Source organism: Purpureocillium takamizusanense, chromosome 13, assembly GCF_022605165.1.
Source record: "Purpureocillium takamizusanense chromosome 13, complete sequence".
Taxonomy (NCBI): domain Eukaryota; kingdom Fungi; phylum Ascomycota; class Sordariomycetes; order Hypocreales; family Ophiocordycipitaceae; genus Purpureocillium; species Purpureocillium takamizusanense.
Window position 1 is genome coordinate 37,450 of NC_063080.1, and position 20,346 is coordinate 57,795.

At 57.6% G+C, this 20,346-nt stretch overlaps 5 protein-coding genes across 9 annotated transcripts; 2 read left to right on the forward strand and 3 right to left on the reverse strand.

Annotated features, from left to right (window-relative positions):
- Positions 1-302: 302 nt before the first annotated feature.
- On the reverse strand, positions 303-1,247 carry JDV02_010536 (uncharacterized protein; the record flags this gene model as incomplete). Its single annotated transcript, XM_047992283.1, has 1 exon — positions 303-1,247. One exon carries the CDS (start codon positions 1,245-1,247, stop codon positions 303-305), a length of 945 nt encoding a protein of 314 aa, XP_047848297.1.
- Positions 1,248-1,887: 640 nt separating this feature from the next.
- IKS1 (putative serine/threonine-protein kinase iks1) lies at positions 1,888-5,659 on the forward strand. Of its 5 annotated transcripts, XM_047992285.1 has the most exons (5): positions 1,888-2,371; positions 2,450-3,915; positions 3,974-4,389; positions 4,642-4,812; positions 4,872-5,659. In XM_047992285.1, the coding sequence occupies exons 1-4, from the start codon at positions 2,325-2,327 to the stop codon at positions 4,717-4,719; spliced, it is 2,007 nt and encodes a 668-aa protein (XP_047848299.1). In that variant the 5' UTR covers positions 1,888-2,324; the 3' UTR covers positions 4,720-4,812; positions 4,872-5,659. The 5 variants fall into 5 exon arrangements, with proteins under 5 accessions (XP_047848299.1, XP_047848301.1, XP_047848298.1 ...); XM_047992287.1 differs by having other exon boundaries at positions 1,888-3,915; XM_047992288.1 differs by having other exon boundaries at positions 1,894-3,915; positions 4,515-4,812.
- A 1,182-nt stretch (positions 5,660-6,841) lies between these two features.
- Positions 6,842-9,772, reverse strand: JDV02_010538 (uncharacterized protein). The gene is made up of 4 exons (XM_047992289.1): positions 9,056-9,772; positions 8,223-8,782; positions 7,390-8,170; positions 6,842-7,315 (listed from the first exon to the last, which is right to left on the reverse strand). The coding sequence occupies exons 2-4, from the start codon at positions 8,442-8,444 to the stop codon at positions 6,975-6,977; spliced, it is 1,344 nt and encodes a 447-aa protein (XP_047848303.1). The 5' UTR covers positions 8,445-8,782; positions 9,056-9,772; the 3' UTR covers positions 6,842-6,974.
- Positions 9,773-10,026: 254 nt separating this feature from the next.
- Positions 10,027-14,998, forward strand: JDV02_010539 (uncharacterized protein). The gene is made up of 2 exons (XM_047992290.1): positions 10,027-13,389; positions 13,453-14,998. Exons 1-2 carry the CDS (start codon positions 10,822-10,824, stop codon positions 14,659-14,661), a joined length of 3,777 nt encoding a protein of 1,258 aa, XP_047848304.1. The 5' UTR covers positions 10,027-10,821; the 3' UTR covers positions 14,662-14,998.
- On the reverse strand, positions 14,833-20,077 carry HST6 (ATP-dependent permease). The gene is made up of 3 exons (XM_047992291.1): positions 19,055-20,077; positions 18,325-18,994; positions 14,833-18,274 (listed from the first exon to the last, which is right to left on the reverse strand). Exons 1-3 carry the CDS (start codon positions 19,534-19,536, stop codon positions 15,116-15,118), a joined length of 4,311 nt encoding a protein of 1,436 aa, XP_047848305.1. The 5' UTR covers positions 19,537-20,077; the 3' UTR covers positions 14,833-15,115.
- Between the last annotated feature and the right edge of the window lie 269 nt (positions 20,078-20,346).

Consider the following 20,346-nt stretch of genomic DNA (forward strand, 5'->3'; position numbering starts at 1 on the left):
TCGTGTCTATCCCAGCAACAGGTGAACTTCCGGGCCGGCTTATCCGGCGAACATGCACTATCATGTGCGCCTCCTGGGAGGTATAAGGAACAGGAGGAACATGTGTCAGCACGGACGCTCTCCTTTAAACTCCCGCCTGTCGCTTGGCTGTCGGTTCCCTTGGCCGTGGCATCGATGGGCCTCGTGCAATGGACTACGTTGCCGCGACTCGCCGCCGGCTGTTGCAAAGCGGCTTTGGGCTGCGGAACGCGTTGCCGCCTCTGCTGGCTTAAATGAAGTACATTGCCCACGCCGACGGAGCCTCACCGTATTGCCCCGGCCCTGATCAAATGCTCCTTTAACTGCCTCATCTCTTGCAGGCTGTTGTCGGCACGCTCCGTCAAATGTTCCATCTGCAGATGTAGTATCGGGACTTCCCTCGAGGCGTCAGGAGTAGCTGGCGGTAACGAGCTCTGCAACTTTTGACTTCTCGCCAACAGGAGCACCTGAAGATCCACAAGCATGGAGATGAAGATGGATGCGGCCGTGCTCTTTGGCGCAACAAAGGAGCCGACGCGGATCTCCGGGACATCGAAATCAGGATCGTAGTCTGCCGGCAACGACGGTGCCATGCTGGCGCACAACCGAGCAAACACCAACAGACAGTCGAGGACATCCAGATAGCGAAGATGGGTGGCGAAAAGGAGGCCCAGTGTCGTCTGATCAAGCGAAGGGTGCGGTGCCTGAGATGAAGGTGGGTCAGGGGTTCCCGTATCAGCACCACGGCGGCCGAGTGCCATGAGGTCAACGACATCAAGGTACAGCCCTGACAAGGCCTGGCCATGGCTGAGCAACTCCTCCAAGGCACGGCGCAAGTCGGAATCACCACCGACGAGGTTAACGCGGGCATGCAGCTGGTCCTTGAGGTCAAGAAGCTTTTCCGATGAGAAGAAACGCCAGAGGCGGTCCAGGGATATGACGAGGCCCGCAAGCTTCGTGGTCTCGGTTGGCGGAGCCAAGGCCATTGAGAGGCAGGGGAGGCTGCTGTCGCAAGCAGGTTCCCGCTCACTTGGTAGCTCCGGATCTTGTAGTAAGGCCCAGTCAAACAGGGCAGGGTGGGCGGACGCGCGCTGAGGCCGTGTGGGAGGGCTGAAGATGCAGGGGACGCAGGCCTTCTCGCAACGGCTGCAGCTGGCCGAGCCGGCCATCTTGGGGCATCTCAGCTTCTTGTCGTGACAGCGATCGCAGGCCTGGCGGAGGTCGTCCATGACGAATGGCATGCGGCCGCTGGCGACAAGGATGACCGACGACGGAGCATGAGAGAGACGATTGGTTTTGCAAGCCGGGGGTTCCCGTCGTAAGGAACAATGCTGGGCTGGCGCGGTGGTTCATGCAGATGCGTCCATGCTCTGCAAGGTTACCATCAAGGCCACGTGTGAGCTCGGACACACATGTTCGTGATGTTGGTTGCTGGTTCGGGAGGACGAGGAGGAGCGGAGAGCAGGGGATGCGCGTCGCAGGGATGACGGGGAAGGAAGTCCAACAATGCCTTCGAAGCACGAAATACCTAGGTAGGTACCTAACTACAGTACCTATATGCGGATAATGTGCCTCGCAGAAGTACAGAGGCAGCGTGGCGGGTGGGCCGAAACCCGGGCCTGCACCTTTCAGTGGGTTTTCAGTGCCCCTCCAACACCCACCCTGCTGGTAGTTATCCCCTGCTCCTCCCAAAAATTGCGTCGGCAGTCGTCGTCGCCCGAGAGCTGTTGAGCTTGTGCTCTCCACCGCGCATTACCTTTTGCTACTGCACTAGCTCCCTTTCATGGGCAGCTGTCAACTCTACTGCCTACCTACACCTACCGCGTGCAGCTTGCCACCAGATGCTGCTACTACGCGGGATGCAGCGCAACAAAGGTAGGTACTAAGTTAATGCACCTTCTTTACTTCCATTCATGCACCCCGCCGCGTAGGCACTTGGAGCCTCTTCCAGTTTTGCCTGCAGCCGCAAGCCCGTCCCCGCCCACATTCGCATAATACCTGCCGGTCAACCGGGCTTCTTCACGGCTGTCTCAACGGTACCGTTCCGAGCTCAGCACCACTCATACTGAACTTAGCAGTGCACAAGCCGTCCTCGACCCGGGTCATCGGCATTCCTTCCTCAACCCCGCGCCCCCAGCTCGCGTCCGTCCATCACCTACCCACCCGCTTCGTGGGCACCAATCTCAACCACCCGCGCTCGGCATCGCATTGTATCGCCTCATAGTGCGATAGGCTGGCTCATCGACTGTCCCAGCCGAGCAACGCTCGCTCGCCATGTCCCGCGCGGCGCCGTTCCCGCCCCCGTAATGTCACTGATACCCTACCATCCGCGTGAGGGCCGCGAGATTGTTCTGTGAGAATTGGCTCGCGAATGAGACGCATTGGATCCCGCAACATGCAGCATCTTCGCTAACCACCCTTCTCTCGCAAGCCGCCACCACAGTTCTCTCGTCGTCCGCGACCCCGATTCCCAGCGCCTGGAGATTCGCCGTACCGAATGCCCGACATGCCACCAGCCGCTTGGTCGTGCCGCCTCCCCCGAGCGCTCCTTTGATCGGCAGTATGACTTGAACCACGAATATGTCAACCCCGACTACTTTCGCATGCTCCGTGCTGGCAACCACAGCTTCCACAGTGCAAACGGTCCTCCCAGCCCAGTCCGTAGGCTCGCCCAGTCCGCCCTTGTGAGCGACCACTCCCGCGACTCGACACCCGTCGCCGAGTCCGTCGGTGACGATGCCGAGTTCCTCTCCAGCGCCCCGGGCGTGGGCCAGGCCGAAGGCAGCAGGATTCGCCGCGAAGCCTTTAGCCCCAACTACTTCAAAACCTTCTTTGTAGAGGAAACCGTCCTCGGCCGTGGAGGCAAGGGCGTTGTCCTGCTTGTCAGGCACGAAATCGACGGCTGTCAGCTTGGTCATTTCGCCTGTAAACGCGTTCCCGTCGGCGACGACCACGCCTGGCTCGAGAAGGTCCTCATCGAGGTCGAACTGCTCGCCAAGCTGTCCCACCCGAACCTCGTGTCGTATCGTCACGTCTGGCTCGAGGACGTCCAGCTCACACGGTTCGGCCCCAGCGTCGCCTGCGCCTTCATTCTTCAGCAGTACTGCAACAGCGGCGATCTCCACCAGTACGTTGTTGGCGGCGTCCCCAGGGAAGCCACCAAGGAGGAGCTCAAGGCCCAGATGCGCCGTCGCTCCAAGGGCCAGGCCGAGCTGCCTCGCAATCTCCTCAACAGCAGGCCCCAGCTTTCGTTCGAGGATATCTATTCCCTGTTCAAGGACGTAACTTCGGGAGTCGCCTATCTCCACGCCGCCAACTATATCCATCGCGACCTCAAACCGAGTAATTGTCTGCTGCACAAGGAAGGCGGCAAGATGAGGTGCCTCATCAGCGACTTTGGAGAAGTGCAGCCCGAGAATGTCGTCCGCAAGTCCACCGGCTCCACCGGAACAATTTCCTACTGCGCACCGGAGGTCCTCAAGATGGATGCAACCGGCCAGTACGGCAACTTTACCACCAAGTCAGACATGTTCTCTCTGGGCATGATTCTCTACTTCATGTGCTTCGGTCGTCTCCCCTACCAAGGGGCTAACGCCATTCAAGAAGAGCTGGAGGACATTGACCAACTCCGTGACGAGATCATGGACTGGAAGGGCTTCCAGGATGAGCGCCGCGAGCGTCCTGACTTGCCACCCAGACTGTATAAGCTGCTCAAGAAATTGCTTTCACTGGACCCCGCTGAGCGGCCGAGCGCAAATGAGGTATTGACTGCCATGAGGAGCGAGACGAATTTTGATGGCGTCACCAGGGGAGACAGGGCTCCGAACGCGACTCCGCTGCGAGGCATGCGAGTTCAAAATCTTGACTCGCCCGTTTCTGCCGGGACACCGGTACCAGGTACGTTGAAGGTGTCGAGGCTTCAAACCAGGATTGGCTGTCTGATCAGAGCCTACAGATCCTCGTAAGGAGCGGCCCCTTAGTGGCGACAATTCCCACGACGAGGCAAATCCCTGGCGCCAGGCCACAGAAAGGGAACCTGACCGCCGAGGACGGCCTGGTCTATCCCAGCATCGTAATTCCGGCTCCGCGGAGGCTCCTGGCGTTCTCGATTTTGAGCCAGGCCACGAGCACGGGCGCGATTCTCACAAAATGTTGGAGGGCGGCGGTCCGCATTCGCCTCCGTTGTTGTTGGCGCCTCCCCGAACTCGCATGGAGGAGGCCCAATACCTGGTAGCGGGGATGCTTGAGCGCATGCTCAACACTGTTGGTCTCAGACCCGAGTTCGTGAGCTACGTGGTCCGACTAGGGCTTTTTCTTTTGAAGATGGCTACTTTGGGGCGGCCGTGCTGGCCGTATGCTGCCAGACTCGAAGTAAGCATACCGCTCGTCGTCGTAGCGACCCTCGAGCTGGGCTTGCCTACCATCTCTTCTATTACCGAGGCTCGCAGAGGCTCACAAGCGGGGGACCTGCTCCGAGCCCACTACCCATCGGCCAGTCTCGGCACGAGCATGACTTTACTTGCGTTTCATTTTGCTGTTCTCTGGCTGGCGCAAAGGTGGAATGCTCTGTGTGTCGCTGTTCCAGGAGATGACTGGACTGACTGGTAGGACCGCGTCCTTCAGCGAACTGACTCATGCGTCTATGGAGACCCCCCAGCGCTCGTTATGCAACAAGCAGGCCAGGGACAACAATTATTATAAGCGGCGATTGGCAACTATGCTGCCATATTCGTGCCAATCCCCGCACACGACGAAGATTTGGTCGCACTAGTGGGTGGGAAGGGGGTATGTACCGTACGTGTCTGCACCAAGCAGCAAAACTACGCATTGCTCACCCGTGCTGAACTGAACAGGTGGCGCTGCTGATGACATTCTCACCCACTCGCCCTGGCGGTTGGCCTGTGTTTGGTCGCGAGACGTCTGCACATCAAAGAATTTGGTACAGTGAGGTTGCGCTGGGTCCGTCACGAAGCTGCCTGTGTATGAAAGCCATGGTGCCGGCCTCAAAGCCCTCGAACGCGTTGTCTTCTCCAGGCGCCAGCTAGTCCCGAGTACCTGGCCGCGCTACTTCACCGTTTCCTCGATCTGCAGCCTGTGACAGGCTATTCTGAGCCACTTTCTCGACCTACTCCGGAGCATGTTTCGCCGGTGCCAACCTTGCGTCGAGATGTTCGAGGTTACATGCAGTCAACGCCCCGCCATGTACGAAAAACGTCTCGATCGATGAACACGGGGACCTAGTGCGGCCTTGGGCGAACGGGAAGTCCATTCCTTCAAGCGTTTTACCAGCAAAGTCCTGCAGCCCTTGTCAGCTCGCGTTGATAGGGATCAATCGGGCGCTTGGAAGCGATACCGGCTAGGGAAGGAAGACGATGATGTACATGAGGAAACAGAGAACCACGAAGACCATGTATAGCTTGCAAGTAGTATCGCCGCGTGAAGATCCGGTTATTTTCCCGCCTATTTACTACCGGCAACAGAATCACGCGTGTCAACGAGGAGATGATTCCACAAGCGCTGATGCATGATGCAGCCGCGGGCTATCATTTCTGACTACAGGCGTCTGAAAGGGGAATGTTGCTGCAAATAATTGTCCTGTCCGCGATAACCGTAGCGGGAGGGGCGTGTAGACAAATCAATGACGTCTCGCACAGAGTTTTGTCCTCTCGCCACAGTCTTGATGACCGCTTACACGATAGGAAACGGCAAACAAGCTGGTACGTGAGGTTCGGTCGAGGATGTGTGTGCTAACCTCTCTGACCGAGCGATCTTCGTTAGCCATGCCGCTGGGCGTTCCTGGAAAGGACATCGTCTTTCTGAATCATAATAGTCTATGGCGAGGAGGCCCCTTTGCGAACTAGGTGAAGCCCCAAGCCATGATGAGAGTGACGGGATGACCTGGTCTCACACATTCCATCCGCTGAGCTACGCTGGTGAAGATCCGACAGAATTCGTAGCACATCTCGTCCCGGGTTTTCAAGATGCCATCTTCGAGGACGGGACCGGAGGCAGGTTGCCTAGCTGTACAGTATAGCTTGCATATCGAAAAGTAGAAGACTGAAGCGACGTCCTCCAGACGAGAAGCGCCCTGAAGCCATGGCTCTCAAGTTCTGACAATATGAACTGGTCACTGTTTGGGATAGAGACGACGACTACAGCCGTGACAGTGCTTGGTACAAGTCAGTTGGCTATCCTTTGATGAAAGGTGTTGACTAGATTTGGCTACATGGTCTGGTGCCGGACGAGTGTTTTAAAGACGGTACGTTGGTTGCCAACCCGTGAAACTAACTGGAACAAGGCCCAACAGTAAGGGTAAGCCATGTGACTGGCTGCGGAGCGCGAGAGTTGCATATTGACGCGTAAATGTAGACATTTGACTGCTGTCAGTTTCAGCAGGTCGTTTAGGAGCTCTTTCACCACATCACCAGAGACTGGGATGCGGCAGGAGGCGCCGATAACCAGTTGTTAGGACGAGTGAAGGGCTGCGTTTGTAGACTTGGATCAGAGAGTTCGGGTTGGCAACTGGGGTCAGATTCAAGGCATGTCGTCAATCCCCTCTTATGTATAACGAAATTTAGACAAGTACTGACCTCGCCCGCGGCTTCAAGAGTGGAAGCTTGACATTGACGAGAAGAACAGCGCGTATCGACACCTCCCTTAGGTCCGGCGATTCCCAAGGAGTGGGGTGGCGGGAGTGTCAAGGGGTTACGGCTCAGCGGAGGCGGCTCCGTCGATTTTACGTGGGACATGGCTGGTATGGTCGACAAGGTTGCACTTCACTGGAGGAGGCTGCCACTTAAACTTGCTATCAAGAGCGGAAAGATCCTAGCAAAGTTGTGAGAAGCTCAGCCAACAAAGTCGGCGGTGGAAAGTAGTCGCCATGAACTCAGAGCGACACACATGCCAAAATCTGAGCTCGAGTCCTTCCATCTGTCCCCCTGGCCGTCGAGACGTGCCTAAGCCTTGATCAGAGCCCGCAACCCAAATTGCTCCCGTCGGTTCATTTCCAGCTTAGCCCAGTCACCACTTTCGCCCGCAGGGCTTGCAGGTTGGCCTCCAGTCAGGCTCCCAAGTCCAAAATCCGGATCCCCTCCCAGGCTCCCGAATATGTCCCCAATGTAGTTGGCCGGGGCGATGCCTTGACGAAACGTACAGTTCCATCCATTGACGATGCCTTTGACAATTTCAACCCCGGCTGTGAAGGTGTTGTTGATGGCAACGCTGAAGCCGTTCTGGTCTACGCTGGTGAGGTGCTGCAGGTCCGAAACCCCTGGCGGGGGCCGATCAAAATTCGAGCCTGAGAAGGTGAGTCAACGTCCAGGAATGATTCAATCTGATTTGACATGATGAGAGGATATAAGGATGATATACCTGCCCTCATCACAACGACTCTCGAAAAATCCGTGAGGTTCTCCACTGTCGCCCTAACCAAAACCTCCAGGGTTGCGTTTTCCTCCTGGGCACTCATACAGTAGGTGCCAGTGCCGTTGGTCCATATACTGGTGGTGTTTGCAAAGGCCTGGGCCAGCTTCGTTCCCGAGTAGTAAACATCGCTGGTTGCAATGTCACACTTCACGACGCTTGGCGGACGCGAAGCCTCGGGGAAACCGCCGGCGCCGGCGCCGTATCTCGCGCGGTACTGGCGCGAGGTGTCGCCATCCGCAAGCACGGCCTTGGACGCAAGACTAAAAGCTGCCTCCCGTAGATTGTCGTTGAGCTCAAACACTTCAGTACCATAGGTAATGACCGGATACTCGAGCGGCTGGTCACGTCCGTACGATATGTATCCCGTGGGCCAGTCAACTGGTAAGGAGCGCGGATCAATCTCATACTGCAAGGCCACCTGGACGGCAAACCGAGCCAAAGCAACACTTCCGATTGTCGCGTACTTGGGATTGACACCTGCTATTCCCGATAAAAGGAAGTACGTCTGACGTAGGTCAAACGTTTGCGACAGGACGAGAGCCATCATGGATGCGGCGGCATTGATTTCTCCCTCGCCCAAGGTAACTTGACATGCTTGAAAGTCGTCCGTGCAAAAGACATGCGGAAACAACATGGAAAGGCCAGGAATAGCAACGGAGTGTGCGGTGAGACTGCCAAGGTTTGACTCGGGAAACCGCCTGAGCCAAATCTGTGCCTCTGGCGTCCACTGCGACATGGTCAGTCGATGGAGAGCCACTCAATGCCTGGGACGGACATACCATGGAGACAATCACGACGCGGGGAGCTACTCTGCTGGCCACTGTCTGGGCAAGGGCCCCAAGTGGCGGCAACAAATGTAGGAGCAGAGGAAGCGGGAACGTGAAGCGCATATTGAGTAGACACAAGCGGCCGTCGGCATCATGCCATGACTGCCGATGTCTTTGTGAGCGACCGAGGCCAAATTTCAATCGGAGGCGTCTCGTCACTTCTTTATATAACATTCGACGATAGCGCGGGTTGCTCCGTGGGTTGGCTCGCGCGTCTAGCAGAGAGCATTGCAGGACAACCTCCAACAACGCGCACCCTGTACGTAGCGTTGAAACCGAGCCACTGTGCACTGGAACATGTCGTCGAATCGGCTTGCAGGTTTAGACGAGCGGGTGCCGTTACACGAGATGCCCAGCTATCTGAACCCGGGGTAAGACGGGGAGGCGCATAAATGGCCGATGGCGCACGAGACTGTAACCCATCATGTCTCTGATGCTGCGGCCGGCGGCGAGTGTCTAGGAAGGTAGTGCGCGAACCGATGAACCGGAACCCTCGACTCGCCTATCGCTCGCTATTTGATCTGATATTAGCTAGGCCATGAAAGCTGGTAATGGTGTGGAGGGGTTGTCTTCAGGGCCCAGGCTGACCAGGCATCACCTCTCGGTTCGAGCGAGGTGCCGTCAACTTACGTCTTCGATATAGGAATCAAGGTAAGACACTGAGACACCGGCATCGTCGGTATCAGTATTTTGAGGGAGAGCAAGCCGTGGGTGGGCGTGGGGCCTGGTCGACAGCGATGGTCCCAGTTGCACGAGGTACGGAGTTGTCTGTACGAAGTACGTACCTACGAATAGGCCTCACACTTCTCAGGCAGGAGCCATCGTTGGGGCCTGCCATTGTTCTTTCCAACTTCTTTGTATGAAGTAAGTACGTACCTGCCTAGGTAGACTGTGCGATGGTGCTTTTACGGAGGTGCTTCCTCAGGCAGGCATCAATCACCATCTCCGCAGCCCGGCATCCGTCCGTCGCCTACTTTTTTATTATTATTTTTTAATAAAGATTACACGCATGCGCGCCACATCGGACACTCCAATCGATGGCAGCCACGACATAACCTGTACCGCGCCCCCTCCAACGTCGTCATTGTTCGGCAATTGACGACGCTCCACGAGCGCCCGTGCGCGGACAATGCCGTCGGTACAGTTACAGCACGGCCTGCAGACGCCCAACCGCCCACGGATTCCTTGTAGCGTCCATGCCTCCCCCATGGGAATGGTGTCGCCCGGCAAAGGCGTGCGCTCGCCGGCGGGGGGGGGGGGGGATCGTCACGGACCCGTTGACACCGCTTCATGCGCATGTACTTCGTACAATACGTATAATAATCTGCAACACAGACCAGGCTCCCCCATCAGCCCCGCCACGAACGTGGGTGGGACACCGTTGTCGTTACCAAAGCACGGCAGATAGGCGAGCTGCGGGATGAACAGATGGAGAGACTTGGGGGCCGGCCGGCTCTCGCAGAGCTTCAGCCCTGTCGCGCGCGACGAGGTTCGTGTTGGAAGTGCCAAGTTACATATGATCGTGACGGGTCCAGGTCAGGGGCCTTTCCTTTCCCACCCACCCACGTTCTTCGTACACTTACTGTCAGGTGCCTAGCTTGTCCCGTCAAGCCGGTCCCGCTGGTCTCTGTTCCTACCCCACCACGCCTGGAAAATACCTTCTCACGGACTACGACTACTCGGTGCATACCTGCGAGAACCGCCCTCTGATTACCTAGTACTACCTTACCTACCTACGCTACGTGACCTACTAACTACCAGGTTCCCACCCCATCGGCGACGCCGACCGTCTCCACCGTCCACGTACATCAATGCTCTTGGCCACCGAAACCCATTGGGCCTGGGTGAGACGCTTGCCATGCCCGGCCCCAAAGGAACCGCGCGGCAGTGGGCCTCCCGACCGTCATGGGCCAGTTGCCGTGTCCGCCAAGCAGCCATGCTCACCAAGTGGCCCTCCTAGCCCGTCCGACTGCCAGCAAACTCGTCTCCCCCGTGGCACCAAGCTCTCGGCGGCTTCCACTGCCCCTACCCGTGTCGACGCCACGATCCACCACCCACTCGACAACGTGAATCGTCCCCGGGCCATTTCTGCCCGCGCCGCGCCTGGGCTCCCGACTGACGAGAGACGACGACCAGCGCCGGTCCGCTGCCCGCCGCCGTCGCGGCGACAACTTCCAAGGACACCACACCACCCCGGCCGAGACCCATGGATCAATGGATCAACCCAATCTTGCCTGCTGCCAAGCTTGACCTGCGAACCCCCCGCGCGACCTCGATTCCTTTTGCCTTGATGACATGATTAGTCCGAGGACCCAGCGCCGCCAATCCTTTTCTGAACCCCCGGCTGCCCACGTCCTGACGTGTGGAGTCCCAAGAGGTATCCTGACCCCGGCCTCGACATCACGGAGTGCCGTCACGCGGCGCCTTCTGGCTTCTGCAGGCTCTTCCTCTCCTCGACTATTCTCGTCCTCGTCCGCCGACTTGCGAGAGAAGCCTCCAACGCCCCGCGTCGACACCGAATCATCTCCAAAGGCGATTGGGCCTCGCCTCTATGGATCCGATCACGCCCGCGCCCGACAATTCATCTGCGCAGCGCCATGGCGAAACTCTGCATGGCCACCGCAATGACAGACCTCTAGCATCCGACCTGCGCGACGCCTCGCCGCCGCCTTCGAATCGCTTTGCCTTCACACCAGGGCAGCTGCACACCCTCATAACCTTCCGGAGCCTCCCGGCTCTCGATGCTTTCGGCGGTCTGCGAGGCCTCGCGGCCGGACTTCGTACCGACGTTGCTGCCGGCCTCAGCGCCGACGAGACCACTCTTGATGATACTGTTGTCTTCGAAGAGGCCGTCGCCGCCGGCCGCGAGGGCCGGACGCCCAAGTTAGAGGCAGCCGAGCCACTGGCCGCGGCGCCCGCCCACCACGCGCTGCGCTTGGGAGAAACCCCGAACCCGCACTTCGTCGACCGGAGGCGCATTTTTGGAACCAACCAACTGCCGCGGCGCCGGCACAAGTCCTTCCCAAAGCTTATGTGGATTGCTTTCAACGACAAGCTCCTGATCCTGCTTACGATATCCGCGACCATCTCCCTCGCCATTGGCATATATCAATCCGTCGGCGAGGCAGGTTCGTCCAACATTGAGTGGGTAGACGGAGTCACCGTCGTCATCGCCATCATCGTCATCGTCCTCGCTACCGCCGCCAACGACTGGCAGCAGAACCACAAGTTTGAGAAGCTTAATGAACGGAATCAGCAGCGCGAAGTCACCGTCGTGCGTTCGGGCAGGGCCCAAAAGATTTGGATACACGATGTCCTCGTCGGAGACATCATGCACATTGAAGCCGGCGACGTTGTCGCTGTCGACGGCGTCCTCATCCAAGCCTCCGGCCTCCATATCGATGAGTCGTCTGTATCGGGAGAGTCAGGCATGGTCCAGAAGACAGTTCCTGCCGACCACGATGCCTCGCACGCTTCCCTCGCCGACCCCTTCATCCTCAGCGGTACCACGGTGAACCGGGGAGTTGGTCGCTACCTCGTCACGTCCATTGGAGCCAACTCGACGTACGGACGCACGCTCATTTCTCTGCGTGAGGACGTGCAGGTCACGCCTCTCCAGGAAAAGCTCGGCCGGCTGGGCAAGCAGCTCATCATCTTCGGCGCCGCTGCCGGCACAATCTTCTTCATCATCCTTTTCATCCGTTACCTAACCCGCTTAAAGTACATGTCCAGCAAGGGCCCGTCTAGCAAGGCCGAAACCTTCTTCCACATTCTTATTCTCTCCATCACGGTCGTCGTCATTACCGTCCCCGAAGGCCTTGCCCTGAATGTCTCGGTCGCCTTGGCCTTTGCGACGAAACGAATGCTCAAGGACAATAACCTTGTTCGCCTCGTTCGTTCCGTCGAAATCATGGGAAACGCGACCTGCGTGTGCTCCGATAAGACGGGCACTCTGACGCAAAACAAGATGACAATAGTGGCCGGCCGCGTGGGCGCCGAGGATAGCTTCTACGACTTGGATACGGCTGCTACTGTCGCGGGACAACCCACGTCGGACCCGCTTGCTCCTAGGCCCGCTTCCTCGGTCCAGCTGACCGCCTCGTTGTCCACGGAGGTCAAGGATTTGATCAAAGATAGCATTGCGCTGAACTCGACTGCCTTTGAGAGCGTCGAGTCTTCTGATTCCGACTACTTTGGTTCGAGCACTGAGACGGCGCTGCTCAAGTTCAGCCGGGATCACCTGGGCATGGGGTTGTTGCGCGTGGAGAGGGCCAACACCCCAATCGTCACTTTACTGCCCTTTGAGTCGTCGCGGAAGTGGATGGCTGTTTTGGTCAAGTTGCCGAATGGCAGATATCGCCTTCTCATCAAAGGCGCCGCCGAAGTCGTTTTCGAATATTGCGCTTTCTTGATCGGTGACCCAACATATGTCCTCACAGCCGCACGTCTCACTTCGGACGACAGAGCCAGCTTCAATGAGACCATTACCAGCTACGCCAACAACATGTTGCGACCGGTTGCCATTGCCTACCGGGACTTCGACGCATCGGAGATTTTTGAAAATCCCGATGACGACCCGGCCGCGGTAAACCTCGAGTGGCTTGCGTCGGGACTCATATTCATTGGCGTCTTTGGCATCCGCGACCCCCTCCGTCCCGAGGTCATACAGTCAGTCCGTATATGCCAGGATGCCGGGGTCTTTGTGCGTATGGTCACGGGCGACAACTTCCTCACGGCCAAGGCTATGGCTGCTGAGTGCGGAATCTTTACCGCCGGCGGCATTGCCATGGACGGTCCTACCTTCCGCAAGCTGTCCCCATCGCAGCTGGATGCGGTGATCCCCCGACTTCAGGTGCTGGCGAGGTCGAGCCCAGAGGACAAGCTCTTGCTGGTGACCCACCTTAGGTCCATGAAGGAGACTGTCGCTGTAACAGGCGACGGAACTAACGATGCCTTGGCACTCAAGGCTGCAGACGTCGGACTGGCCATGGGCATACAGGGTACCGAGGTCGCCAAGGAGGCTGCTTCCATCATCCTTCTCGACGACAACTTTGCCTCCATCGTGAAAGCATTGAGCTGGGGACGCACTGTCAATGACGCCGTCAAGAAGTTCTGCCAGGTAAGCGACGAGCTCTCCAAACGGGAACGTTGTGGAAGCTGATGCTGACCATGATGACTGAAGTTTCAATTCACCATCAACATCACCGCCGGTACGCTTACGGTGATTTCGAAGCTTGTTGGCGACTCCATCTTTGACGTTGTCCAGTTGCTTTGGATCAACCTCATCATGGACATATTTGCGTCTCTCGGTCTTGCCACGGATCATCCTTCGCCCGATTTCCTCAAACGCAAGCCGGAACCTCGAAACGCGTCAATCATCAGCATTACGATGTGGAAGATGATTCTTGGACAGGCAATCTATCAGCTCGCCGTCGTCTTCACCATTCACTATGCCGGTTGGGATCTCTTTGACGTTGACACCCGGAGTGAGAAGCACAGGCTGCAGACGCTGGTATTTAACATCTACGTCTGGATGCAGTTTTTCAACCAGCACAACTGCCGACGGGTGGACAACAAACTGGACATTTGGTACCAAGGCGTCTTGACGAACCCATGGTTCATTGGCGTGCAATGCCTGACAGTGGTGGGACAGTTCATCATCATATTCAAGGGAGGCGAGGCCTTCAACACGGTGCCCCTAACCGGGGCCAATTGGGGATGGAGCATACTCTTTGGTGTCTTGACCATCCCCCTTGGCGCCCTGATACGACAGATCCCCGATCGATATGTACTGGCAATTTTTCAGCTCTGTAAAGGAGCCTTCCTCTTTGCCACCAAGCCGTTGCGGCCGCTGCTCTGCTGCTGCTCTTGCTTCTCTACACTCCGGGCGCGCAAGCGTCAGAAGTTGAACGGCGACCAGCGACAGGAGATGACGGCCGTACAGAGTATGCCCCCAGTGACGAGGGGGACAATGCAATCGCAGGTCTCTCAGGACGGGCAGACTACTATCAGCGACGGCACAGATGTCGCGGAGAAGACGCCTAAGGTGGTTGATCTTCAAGGGATGATTGAGGCTGCCAAGCTTGGTCGTTCGTTCGGGACGGACATTTTGGAGCTGCATCCAAACACCTTGAAGGACGACCCGATTTTGAGGACCAGGAGCAACGTGAGAATCCCGCCCAGTCAAGATGCTGCGCTGCAGAGATTTATGGCGCGCGACGACGACGAACCTCGTGGTAGGCGGAGTCGGCGGCGGACGCCAGCCAGAGCAATTTGGGTAGAACCCACGAGGCCTGATCGGCTGGCGCAACTCGCGCGTCCTGGTCAGGCCCAAACGCGCGAGAGGCGTGGCTTGACCTGGGAAGGGCTCTTGAGGTCAAAGAGAAGGTGAAGTCCAAGGTACGATGCATATGCTTTCTGCGTCTGGCATGGGCAAGACTCTTTGCGCGCTCGACAGTTGAGACGAGCACGACTGCAGGCGGAAGAGCGGTGTGACGCCGGGCGAGTTTACTCTGACGACCTCACGATGCATATACTTGAGCACATAGAGATATTTTTAATTCATGCATATATGGTCGAAACTTGGTCGACGTTTTGAGGGCGATAAAGTGCCTGCTTCTGAGCAACGGCAGCCTGACTAGAGTAGAGGCATGATGGCCCAGTGGAAAGACGAAACTGTTCGCAGTGCTGCCTGCAAATCAAAGTTTCCATCCATATCCTGTCAAAAGAGGGTAGAAATCGTTAGGATACAGACCTCTTGGCCCAATCCAAGGGAATGCAGTCGTGAGAAAGTCGTAAAATTCGTGAGTGCCAGCCCATTTCCTCCGACGTCGCCTCCTGGCTAGCTACACCGCGGCATCGCCGCCATCCATCCAGATTCCTCCGCTCATCAGACGGCTGAAAGGGCCGTTTGCCTGCACCAGCTCCTGTACGCTCGCCCCCTCCTCGACCTTGATGCCATTCTCGAGGACGATAATCTTGTCTGCCACGTGCATCATGTCGATGCTGTGCGTCACGAGCACGATGGCCATGTCATCGGTCTGATGGGGCGAGGAGGCACCACCACCGGTATCCGTCGGCGACTTGCACAGTTCCGACCGGCCCCGCACCAAGTCTTGGATGATTTGACGGACGGTGGCCGCGTTCTCGGCGTCGAGGGCGCTCGTGGGCTCGTCCATGACGAGGAGTCGTGGGCGGCGGATGAGCGCCCGCGCGATGCACAGCCGCTGCGCCTGCCCGCCCGAAAGCGCTAGCCCCCCGTCCCCGACGATGGTGTCGTAGCCCTGCGGGAGGGATACGATGAAGTCGTGCATGTTGACTGCCTGTGCCGCTCGCACGATCCTGGCCCAGCGCTCGCTCGGCGACTCCGCACCCGCCGCCAGACTATAGGTGATGTTGTCGGCTATGCTGCAGGGGAACACGAACTGCGACTGCGGCACGTAGGCCACGTGGGAGCGAAGGCTTTGCATGTCGACTTCGCCGTGGGGGACATGGCAGAACGTGAGTGCCGAGCCGCCACTGTGGCGCTCCGGCGAGGGTTCGTACAAGCCGAGAAGGAGGGAAGCGACGGTCGACTTGCCGCATCCCGACTGTCCAACAATGACGGTACACTCTCCGGAGTCGATGTCCAAGGATACTTGGTTGAGGGCCGGTTCGTGGGGCCGAAGTGGGTAGGCAAACGTGAGCCCGCGCATCGTCACGGGAAGGGGTCCCGCGTGGAGCTTCCGGGAGAAGTTCTCGTGGCCTTGTCGATCCAAGGGCAGCCCTGCATACCTAAGGAGCTGCGTCGCGGCAGCCTGAGCCGCAGTCAGCTGCGGTATGCCGCTCAACATGTCCGAGGCATTGCCAATGCTGAAGACCAGGACGTTGACCACGCCGAGCATACTCGTCACTGTGGTGCTTGAATCCGCCGCCAGGAGCACCATGGTGTAGTAGAAGATGAGTGCAACAAGCAGGCAACCCATCGACTGGTACAGGCCAAAGAGCGGGCCGCTGTACGCTGCGCGTCTCAGGCCGTGGCCCAGCGTGCGCCTGACCGTCACGTCGTACTTTTGCGTGAGGCGGTCCTCCATGGCCAGGCACCGCACGACGCGAATGTTGAGCAGGATATCCGTGGCCACGGCGCTCGAGTCTTCGGCAGCGTCGTTGCACCGCACCTCCCACTTTGTGCTGACCACTGCGTACCCTTTGACCGCGCCCAAGACGACTGGTAGCGTCGCGAGGACCACGAGCGTCAGCCGCCAAGAGATGACCATGGCCCAGATGACAGATATCGAAACGGTTCCGACGACGGTGAGGACAATTGGAATGAAGCGTCCCACGATGACTCTCATCTCTTCTGGGCTCCGCTCGAGAGCCTCGCTAATGCGGCTCGGCGAGTTGGTCTTGTCGTCAAACCACGGCATTGGTTGCTGAAGGATCCTGTTGAGCGCCTCGACCCTGACCTTGTCCACCCACGCCTGTGCAACCATCTCCATGAGATAGCGACCACCACCCCGACAAAGGCCATCCACAACGGCGATGCCGATAAGGTACAAGGCCCATCGCCGTCCCTCGGCGATCTTGTCGCCAGATGACCACATGGCACCCACGAGGTGACCCAAGCAGTACCCGAATGCCGGCGTAGCCGCCGAACCGACCACGCAGGTGATGAAGCCGAGCATGCCGATAAATCGTTGCAACACCCCCAGATTCGGCCAGATAGTCTTCAATGTTGCTGTTAGGCTCGGGTCTGGAGGGTGCTGCTTCGTAGGTCCCTCAAGGACCGTCTGCTTCTCTAGTCGTCTTCGTGTCGCGAGGCGACGCAGGGCAGATACGTTGCTTCTTCGATTGAAAGCACCAAATATACATCTGCCATCGCCCTTATCTGCAAAGGGATCCACATCCGATCCTTCGCGAAGAATAGGGGACAGCATTCCGTCACTGCGACTCCTTGACCGCTCACATTCAGGAAGTGAGAACTGCTCGTCGATAAACTGCGAGAAACGGCGCACATCAGGCTCTATCAGCGTCGTCAGTCGCGCAGGTCTGGGCTTTTGAGGAGGTGTATCCGGCTCCCATAGACCGGATGTGACTTCCTTCTCTGTCGAAGAAGACTCGGAACAACCGGACGGGGGTCTGTGAAGCAGCGTTCGACTTGAATCCGTTGGGCTGTTGCCATAGGCATCGAACGTTGAACACGAGTCGAAGGACGATGTTGGTGACGTAATTCGGGCACCACTATTAGAGAGCCTCGAGAGATGAATGCCACTTTGTGATGCGCCGTCGTCGTTGTCGTTATTGTCGTCGTCGTCTGATCCGCCGGACAATGCGGCAAAAGTTCCATGAGTGAGACCGGAAAGAACACTCTTGGATCCCTGCTGGGCAATTGTAGCGTTTTCCATGACATAGACGTACTCTCCCTCCTCGATTTGCGCCATGTCATGAGTTATGATGATGGTCGTCTTGTCTTTTCGCCACTCTCTGATACCATCCATGATGAGGCCTCGCCTCAACTTGTCCAAGCCGCTGGTGATCTCATCGAGGACCAAAACAGCAGGATCTCTGAGCCGCGCTTGGGCCAATGCTACCATTTGCTTCTGTCCACCACTGAGGTTGAAGCCCCCGGAGCCCACCAGAGTATCGAGCCCGGCCGGGAGCTCGGCAAGAAGCGACTGAAGCAGAGAAAATTGGCAGGCATTGACGACATCTGTGTATCGCACCGTCTCCGGGGCAGGGTGGGCCATGGCAACATTGTTGAAGAGCGTATCGTTGAAGAGGATGCTGGTCTGCTGAATCACCGTAATGTTTTCGCGTAGCCAGTCAGGGTCCAACTCGTCTGCTGGCATCCCATTAACGAGCATTTCCCCGGAAAGTGGTTTGTAGAGTTGGGCGATGAGGTTTGCAACGGTGCTCTTGCCCGAACCGCTCTTGCCGACCACGAAGGTCGTTTGGCCGGCGGGGAACATGAAGCTCGACGGCTCTAGAACCGTCTTCTCTGGCCGCGATGGATACGCAAAGCTCACCTATATTAAGGTCAATCGGCGTTTTGTCAACTAAGAATGGAGGCACTGACATCTCTCAGCTCAATGCCACCGACCATGTGGCCAGGCCGAATTTTCGAGCGAACGCTGGCAGCGTTGGCCAGCGGCGGGTCCGAGTTTGACTTCTTACAGATGTCGGATAGGAAGCTGCCCGCTGCCATGCCTTTGGAGAGAATCAGCCAATGCGGCGCGACCGACTCTACTCCTTGGAACAGCGTCAGAACGGCGAAGAACGTAGTCACGACATGGCCTGGCGGCAAGCCCTCCCGCACGAGCACCACGCCATACCAGAACCCGGCCACAAACATGGAGACGATCCAGAAGCCAATGTAGCCCAGCTGAAAAGCATTGCACTGAGCCTGGATGAGATACTGACTCGCAGCCCGTTTGACCTCGCGGTAGTATTGCTGAACGCTGCGGTCACAACCATCGTAGACTTTGACGAGCCCTATGGCGGTAAGGGAGGCAGATGTGAGCTTTGAGGCCGTCTCAAGGTGTGCCTTTTGCGCCCGGATAGCTGGATCTAGTCGCCTTGTGGCAACGGACAAGATGGCGATGGAGATGGGGACGGTAGCGACGAGCATCAGAGTCAACTTCCACGAGTGGTAGAGAGCGACGATCAGTGAAGCAAGGGCGCACACGATATCGCAGATGAGGAGCCCAAGAATTTGGGATGTCGCAAGCTGAAGTTCTCGCGTTTGTCTATAGTCTGTCAGCACTGGAAACGATGATCTTGTACGGTTGACTTGTTTGTGGACATACGTCTGCATTGTCACAAGAAGACTGGACATGGCGCGTTTGGATGTGTCAAACCAAGCCAAGTCACGGTAAAGCAGAGTATTGAATAAGCTTCGGCGCGCACTTTCTGCTTGAAGCTCTCCAAAAGCAACCCAGAGTGACAGGAGGGAGGCGTTGATAAGCCAGTTCCCCAGCCCGAGGCCGGTAAGAAGCAGACACCATTCCGAAACGTCATGAACAGCACTGTCTCCAGATCGCAAATCGCCTCCAAAGGCCGCGAATACGTCAAATATGCGACCTACAAAGACGGCAAAGGCGGTTCGAAGCCCAGCAGACGCTGCCGAAGCAAGGACGGCCGCGGTCAGGGGCGCCAGGTGCGAGGCTTTGGTGAAGGCGAACAGGCTAGCCCACGATGACTTTGGCTGGTCGGACGCATCTGGCTCAAGAGGGAGTGAAGCATCGGCCGGAGGCGGCGAGGCCGGCACTGCCTTGGCTCTAATCTTCATGTCTTCATGAGGATGGCGACGCTGATGAGTTCGACGCGAGAGAGGGAGAATCCGGTCGTGGCGGCGGCATCTTGAAAAGGCACGCTCTAAGTGATACCACAACCCGGAACTGCGGGCAACCGAGGACGGAGACGCAAGGGACTAGTATCACTTGTGGCTTGGATGTGTGAATGCATAGAGTGGCATTGTCCGGGGACCATTGTTGCGGGGCGATGGTGAGGCCTGACCCAAGCACGCACATGCCACCAAGACGCCCGCGCTCAAGGGCAGCACCTTTCCATTAGCATCGACGCTGCAGTTGGCTTTGGAGGAGCAAACATTTCTGCGACGCATAGGCATCTCCGTGGGCTTGCAACTGCATCTCTCGACGCGGTGTGTGCCGCAGAGGGCGGTGCCCCGGGTTGAACGCCGGCGACACCGTGCACAGCGTCGTTGCGAACGCGAAACATTCTGCGAAGAAGACCGAAGCAGATGGGCGTATGAGGCGGATGCACGGGAAGGCGTCGGGGCCCAGCGCTGCACAGTTCTTGTAGTATACTCGTCGCGCACCTGTGCCATGTGCCTGCTGGTGGGAGTTGTGGTTTCCGTCCCCGCAGTCTGCCATGCAGTCGGGTTATACAGTGCATACATACAGTGTTGCCAATGTCTACGCACATTGGACTTTTTGATGTCATTGCCCCTCCACGTCCTACTAACGAGGATACTATTCCGCTTGCAGCTCGAGGTCCTCCCTGCCCCACGTCCGCCCAAGGTTCCAACTTTTTGACATCAGCGTCCTCCTTCAACTGAATAAACGGCGAGAAATCAACA